Below are 7853 nucleotides of genomic sequence, written 5' to 3' on the forward strand. Positions count from 1 at the left end.
TTCCACTGAACCATGTACATGCATTTCACACTCTGTTCTCTTAATGTCATCTTCTACGAGCAATGGGTGGAAGCTTCAAGGAAACAGGTTTCAACTTGGTATCAGGAGAATTTCTCACAATCAAAACTCAATCAAAATGGAAGAGGCTGTCCTGGAGGTAGTGAAGTCTCTTGGTCTGGGTTGGGAAGGGCACTGTAACATGATAGATCAAGAGGCGGGTAAACCATGGAGCTATGGACCTAGTGAGGTTTAACATTCACAGCCCCACACTTGCATGGGCTCCTTCCTAAGGCCCTAGGAGAAGCCCTAGCAACGTATTAACATGGTGATATGTTTTTGTAATATTTACAAAAGTAAGATATTTTAAAATTATTTTTCTTAAAGAGGCTCCACAGAATTATATAAGCATCAGGCCCCACAAGGCCTGGATCCACTCCTATGTGGAACACAGTTTTGGAAAGCACTGGGCAAGGAGACAGGAGGCCTGGGTTCTAATCATGGTACCACTTAGGCCCAAATGGGTAGAACGACACTTGCCTTGCTTACCTGCCATGAAACCCACTGCCATCGAGTTGGTTCTGACTCACAGTGACCCTATAGGACAGAGTAGAACTGCCCCATAGAGTTTCCAAGGAGTGCCTGGTGGATTCAAACTGCTGACTTTTTGGTTAGCAGCTGTAGCTCTTAACCACTACACCACCAGGGTTTCCCTGCTTACCTCACAGGGGGGTGAAATCACAAATATTAAATGTGTTGAAAAATATAAAATGTGAACAAATACAGATTAAATTTGTGAGCAAATATAATCTATCTGTAATATAGGATAATCATTGCTGCTTCTCATGGTTGTTGAAGATAACACACACAAAAAAATGTCCTTAGTCCATCTTCCTGTTCATTTCCTTCTGCTACAACTTCCTCTTCTCTTTCCTCCAAGACTTATCCCCCGACACCCCAACTACTGGATTAGTCACTGATCATTATCCTTTGCTATTTCTATGTTTGTTCACAAGGCTCCCATTGTTTATAAAGTCTAACTTTACCTGGAAAAAATCCTTATCCACAAGGCCGAACTCTGTCCGCCCCTCTCCTTTCACCCCATGGTGACCTCCCTTAGCACTGTTTCTTACTGATCTCACAGATAGGGACACTGAGACCTGATGTGGTCTCCATCTGAGTTCTGGAGGCCTCAGAAAGACAAGCCTCAAGTGCCTTCATCTAGTGCCATTCTCGGCCTCCAAACTCAGATCATAGACACACGGTTCTTGATGTACACATGGTAGGGGTCACTGCGCTTGTCCACTTTCCGGGAGCGGGTGTATCCCAGAATGAGGCTGCCCACTGTGGCAGCAAACAGGAACATGACGAAGAGAATGTACATGTAGGAGTTGTCATCACGGCCAAGTAGGCTGGTTTGCCGTTTCTCAGTCTGGTTGTCTGGCCCTGGCCCTGGCCCCAGCCCTGGCCGGCAGAGCAAGTTGCTGTGGAGAGTCTCATTTAGGGCCTTCAGCACAGCGTGCAGACTCTTGTACCATGTCTCAGTCCCATTGGTGGTCTCCATAGCAACAGGGATTGAGGTGAAGTAAAAATCAGAGGATACTCTGGTGGTGAGAGAAAAGAGAGAGGGTGGCTTCTGTTACCTGCACCTAGAATGAGCTTCCCACTCCTGGTTGCACATCCTTCAGATGCCAGCTAAAGTCCCACCATCACAGTTTATTCTAACTACTTGCTTATTTGTGTCTTCTCCACTAAATGCAAGCTCAATGAAGGCAGGGACTATGTTTCTTTCGTTGCTGTTAGCTATCGTTGAGTTGGGCCCTGATTCATGGCAACGCCATGCACAATGGGATAGGACTGTTGTGATTCATAGGGTTTTCACTGCTTGATTTTTAGAAGTAGATTGCCAGGCCTTTCTTTCTAGTCCATCTTAGTCTGGAAGTTCTGCCGAAACCTGTTCAGCATCATAGCAACATGCAAGCCTCCACTGACAGATTGGTGGTGGCTGTGCTTAAGGTGCATTTGTCAGGAATCAAACCTGGATCTCCTGCATGGAAGGCGAGAATTCCACCGCTGAACCACCACTACCTCCTTTGTCTCTTTTAGTCACTGGTATATACCAGCACTTATGACAGCACCCCATAGGTGCTCAGTAAGTGCTTGTAGAATAAACCTTCCCTGACTATTGTGACCCATATTAATCCTTCCTTTCTTTGAATTCTATAAACCTAAGAACTTTAGGCTAGAAGGACCTTAAAAAAAACAAAAAACAAACCCATTGCTGTCAGGTTGATTCCAACTAGGACCTTAGGGATTATTTAGTCTATTTCTTTCCATTTTGCACAGGGGGAAACGGAGGCCCAGAGAAATTAAGTGGCTTGTCTACAATCACAGAGAATATCAGAGATAGAGTTGAGATAGAGCCCCACTTTGATGGCCAGTTCAGTGTTCTTTCTACTTGCATGCCAGCTCTTAGCAGGACTGTGTGGCACCATTAAAGATGCATCCATCAGAACTCTGCATCATTTTTTGTTCTACTCCATGGGCACCATTTAGAAGATGTTTGGGGATGGCTTAGATTTCTCCCTGCCTGGACGCCAGAAGCTAGATCATTTGACCTCTCAAGGATCCTATGTCCTGAAGACTCTAGGTGTTCCTAGCTATTTGAGGAAATTCAATTGGAAAGGAAGTGGCTGGGGAGCAACAGGAGGTTAATAACCACTGGATGCACTGGGGAAGACAGGAAAAGGGTTGGGCCTGGGGCGGGGAGTAAAAGGAGCACTCAAGGTTTGGGGTTTTACCTGCTCCAGAGAGGAAAGACATAGGCCATCATGTACCTCAACTATCCTACCTTCTAAAACAAAGTCACTTTATGCCTGGCACATAGCAGGTGATAATAAATGTTCCTTTTCCTTTCTCTCAGAGATCCTTAGTGAATAATGTAGAAAAACAGCTTCATATCCCAGCCTCTGCAAAACCATAGGGCATTCCCTTTAAACAGGCTCCATATTCACTTCCTTCAGAAAGCCTTCATCAACTGTTCTCAACCCATCAACCTTACTCCACAAGCTTTATCATCGCAGCCATCCTCTCCCTCCAACACTTATATATAGGGCAATGTGTGGCTGTCCTCATGTTATTGGTAAGGGTCTCCTCAGACCACATGCTCTGGTCAGCAACACTGTGTATTTCTCCCAAGTCTAAGGGACTACCCTCAGCTGGACTGGGTGTTCTCTTTCCTTCAGTAGTCTCCAGTAAAGGTGGCCATTTTGGAAACTTCTCCTTAGGCCAAATACTCAGAGTTTACTGAATGGCTCCAAAGCCCTTCTTCAAGGGGGAGAGGTAGGAAAAACCCATTACATAGAACTGTCTACAAACCAAAGTTAACAAACATGATTATAACCATAGGGGCTCTTCCCTGGAAAAGATGATAGTTCTGACCATGATAAATATTCATGAACTGCTCTAGGAATGTAAAAGTTACAGGGAAGAATCTGAATAATATAGCAATCATCCAGGACTGGCCTGTATTTCATACAAGGCCTTTAGAACTTATGCTATCTTGTCTGGATAGGAAGAGGGGAAAAGAATAAGGCCTCAATGAGTTAAGTAAGATTCAGAAGGCATAGGCTCTCATCTCCTATCCCACTGAGAAATGTCAGGCAAGAAAATTTTGCCTTCTTTTCTTATGTGAGCCAATGGAAAGCAGGAGCAGCACAATGGAATTAATGGCTCAAGTAATCATTTAGCCAGTCATCATTTACAGAGGTCCACTCTGGGCCAGGCCCCGTGCTTAGAGCTTGGTGAGGCTCAGACTCAGACTACACTCAGGGGCTCATCACCAGCTCTAATACAATGCAGGGGACAAGCCAGGAGCTACTAGGCTTACAGAAAAAAGCAATGAATTTGATCAGGATCCAGAGAGCATTCACAGTGATGGAGGTATATGAGTTGGACCTTGAAGGGTTTTTAGGAGTAGAGAAGACAGAGGAAGGAAACTGATGAGCAAAGATACAGCACCAGGAAAATGCATAAAATACTTGAAGGAGGGAAAGTAGCATAAAGAGGTTGGAGTGTAAGGTGCATGGAAAGATAAGGTAGGCTGTGGGGTAGGAAAGAGTGGCAGGAGCCAGATCACAGAGGGCTTTGAGCGCCAGGCTGCAGAGTTAGAACTTTATCCTGTAGGTGGTGAAGAGCTGTGGAACGGGATAAAATGATCAGATCTGTGCTTTGGAAAGGACACTGGCTGCTTTGTGGACTGGAGGGAGCAAGAATTGAGACAGGGAGGCCAGGTACAAGGGTCTTTAAATAGCTCAGGTATCAGATGCTGAGTCCTGAACTGAGGCAGAGGACAGAGGGGATGACAGGGTGGTGGGGGGTAGATATAAGATGTGAGAGGCATTTTGGGGAGAGGATGGCTAATGTGAGGGTCGAGGGAGGAAGGGGCCTCAGACAGTTTTACAGATAGATGACAGATAACGTAAGTGTCTGGAGGAGCCCATTTTGAGGGAAATAAGTTACTTGCCCTGTTTGGGCTTTAGTTTCCTCATTTGTCAAAAAAGATAATCATCCCTGCCCTGCCTCCCTTAAGGGTTGCTTTAAAGATACGTTTTTATTATATTAAAGAGAATTTTAAAAAACTTTTTTTTCATTTTTGAAAAGCAAATACATATAAAACCAAAACCAAACTCATTGCCGTCAAGTCGATTCTGACTCACAGCGACTCTGTAGGACAGAACAGAACTGCCCCGTAGGGTTTCCAAGGCTGTAAATCTTTACGGAAGCAGACTGCCACATCTTTCTCCCACAGAGCAGCTGGTGGGTTCGAGCTGCCAACCTTTCACTTAGCAGCCAAATGCTTAACCACATATACGCAGTAAAAAAAAAAAAAAAAAATTGAAATGGTACCTTTCCTTCCTGGGGCAGTCTCTGTTACCAGTTTTGATATCCTTGGAAAGGGGCTTTAACTGACAGGGCAGAGGGAGGGCGACCCCAATCTGAAAACTCATCAAACAGCAGGAAAATTCTCTGGCTCTGCGTAGGCATAGCCCTAAGGCTCCTCAGCCCCTTAGCCTCTTCAGGATGTCTCCAGGCACATTTGGGGTACCAGACTTGATTTCAGGAGCTAGGAAGACCCAGAGCTGAAAATGAGGGGAGAAAGCAAAAGGAACCAGACACAGAGAACAAACTTGAGAACGCAGGGTGGCTTGCCCAAGGCCAGGCCCCAAGGGTTGTGCAATCATCTCACCCTGCCGGCTTTGATCTCCTCCCTCGTTCCCTCCCTTTCTGGCGGCAGCTGGGTCAGGCCAGCCCAGGGTTGCAGCTGCAGGAACTGTGCAGTGGCCAAGGGGTGTCTGATTGCCCACTGTGTCTCAACTGGTTGACTTCATGAGAAACCCCACCTTAACATGTGGATTCCTGCTCAGGAACCAGCTAATCGTGCAACCTAAAACCTTCCCTTTCTCAGGGTTCTTGCCCATTAACAGGAGCCTCTGAAAGGCTGAAAGGGCCTTAAGACCGAGGGGAATGATGTGAGTAGTAGAATGGCAGTGGGCAGTTGCGCTGATATTTTACATTGAAACAAATGATGTGTTACCAGTCAATCTATTTGGATAGAGGGTATAAACATGGGCACAGAATGATAATATCTGTAGTATAGCTTTGTTGTAAGAATTAAAGGAGAAAACCACCATGTAGTGCCTGGCATATCCATAGATGGGGGTGGTGGTTTTTATTTTTTAGAGCAGAAGCTAGAAGGACCTTCAGAGTCTTATCTAGTCTAAATGTCCTCATTTTACAGTGAAGGAAATGAAAACCCAGGGAGGTGTCTTGGTTTAGCTCCTATTTGTGTGACTTTGGGCATGTAACTTCCCTCTTCTGAGCCTCAGCTTCTGTCTGCATCTGTAAAATGAAAGGATTTTATTATGCAGTCTTATAAAGTTCCAGTTAGCAAAGTAATCCATGAGGGCATAAATCCTCAAACCACGTTGTGAGATCATGGAGACTGGACAGGTTGGTGGGAGAGGCATTTGGGGGACTTTCTAGAGCCCCTCAAATCATAAGACAGAGAAGGCTGCAGACTTTTTCCTTGTGGGTTAAGATGGTTCTGAGCCCCGAAACCACCTGAAGGTGCCTGACTCACACCCAATATTCCCCCCGAGATAAACTGAGGGCCCAAAGAGGTGACTTGTTCATTCTTCCTTTTAACATGTTAGCAGTTACTGACCAAACTGAAAGGGCCTTTAAAGATCATCTAGAATCTAGATTCTAGGCAATCCCTCCATTTTGTACATGGGAAAATCAAAGCTCAGAGAGGGGAAGTGACTAGTCCATGATGACATGGCTAGTAAATGGCAGAACTCAGAGGAGAGCCCAGGTCTTTGAAGCCCTGCTCAAGTGCTCTTTCCACTATAAATGGCAGTATCCCTTCACATTTGAACAGCATATCCCACCAAACACAGCCTGCTGTCATGGAGCATCAACTCCTCTAAATCCATTATTACTGCCTTTTCCTGCCAGTCCTTGTGGCAGATCCAGTAACGGTAGAACGTTGTAAGTTTTGGAGGAGGAGTTAACCTCATTTCCCATGGCTCCTTCTCATTCACCTTCTGCTCCAGACTTGTTCCTAATCCCCCAAATAAGCCAGATTCTCTCTTCCTCCACACTCTGTTTTTACTATTTCCCCTACATTAATAGGTTCTCACCAAAAGTTCTTGACTTGAACTTGCCCAGCCTCCAGGTCATTCCCCAGACATTCCTTGCACACCTCTTCCTTTGCTCAGGCTGTTTTCCTAGACAGGAATGACATTTTCCTTTTTATCCGCCTGATCAACTCCTACTTATCCTTCAAGACCCATCTCAAATGTCACCTCCGTAGACACTCTTCTGAGACACCACCTTTTCCACCCCCTAGCCAGTTAGTCACTCCCTCTTGTCTGTTCCCAAAGCATTTCCCACAAAGCTCTATTAGAGCACTGAGCTATACTGAAATTGAGATGGGTCTCAAATCTCAAATGTGTGCTCTGTGAGGGCAGGGGCCTATACCCCATACATTTCTCGATCCCTCCTTCAGCACATACATACACATTCATTTCCAGTACTTAAAAAGCAACCTCAAGGACAGGCCAAGAAACCAGGGCAAAAACAGATTCCACTGGGACCCATCTCAATGAGGTGGGGTGAATCATGGGAGGAATTCTAAGCCTCCTTTAAAACCCAGACGCTCTCTGCACCTGAGCCCTGTTCAATCCAAAGGGCAAACATTCTTGGCCCAAAACACCAGCAATGGCTTTGCAACCTCTTCCCTGTATACCTAGCGAGGGTGTGGCCACACACACCCACCGGCGGCACACACACAGTTCAACTCCCAGTAACTGTGAATTTGCCTTTTAAGTGTGCCTTTCAAGGTTCCAGTCTTGGCTGTATGCTTAACTGTACCTCATCTATACGATGGGGATAATTATCTCTGCTCTGCTTATCTCACCAGGGAACTGAGGGAGGCAGTAGATGGGAAAGTGTTTTATACATTGCAAAGTGTTATAAAAACTTAAGAGATAATTATCAGCCAGCCCAGTTACACTGTTTCCTTCTTGGTCTCCATCTCTTCCTTCTTAACCCAGAACGGTTGCCCTTATCGCCACAATCCCCCATCCCTGGTTGTCCTACCTCAGAAGAAACTGGAAGGTTCTTACTACTCTTTTTGATTCTCAGGACACTTATGCCCTTCAGAAGACCTCCTTGTTTCCCACTCTTTCTGATTTTTTCCCCATAGTTCCTTACCATCCAAGGATACCATTCTGCAGTCCTGCACTTGACGGAGAACACACTGGAGTAGAAATCAAGAGATCTGGGTTCTT

The 7853-nt window shown here is 45.5% G+C and overlaps 1 protein-coding gene across 1 annotated transcript; it reads right to left on the reverse strand.

Annotated features, from left to right (window-relative positions):
- Positions 1-700: 700 nt before the first annotated feature.
- On the reverse strand, positions 701-5210 carry KCNE3 (potassium voltage-gated channel subfamily E regulatory subunit 3). The gene is made up of 2 exons (XM_023736488.1): positions 4906-5210; positions 701-1601 (listed from the first exon to the last, which is right to left on the reverse strand). Exons 1-2 carry the CDS (start codon positions 5004-5006, stop codon positions 1244-1246), a joined length of 459 nt encoding a protein of 152 aa, XP_023592256.1. The 5' UTR covers positions 5007-5210; the 3' UTR covers positions 701-1243.
- Between the last annotated feature and the right edge of the window lie 2643 nt (positions 5211-7853).

This window comes from Trichechus manatus, unplaced genomic scaffold (assembly GCF_000243295.1).
Source record: "Trichechus manatus latirostris isolate Lorelei unplaced genomic scaffold, TriManLat1.0 scaffold00088, whole genome shotgun sequence".
In the NCBI taxonomy this organism is placed as follows: domain Eukaryota; kingdom Metazoa; phylum Chordata; class Mammalia; order Sirenia; family Trichechidae; genus Trichechus; species Trichechus manatus.

Bases quoted from the DNA above. Each gene is read 5' to 3' on its own strand.
- KCNE3 (XM_023736488.1), bottom strand. From the start codon at position 5,006: ATGAGTTTTCAGATTGGGGTCGCCCTCCCTCTGCCCTGTCAGTTAAAG. The intron at 1,602-4,905 runs GTACCATTTCAA...TCTCACCACCAG, and splicing joins GACTGCCCCAGGAAGGAAAG to AGTATCCTCTGATTTTTACT.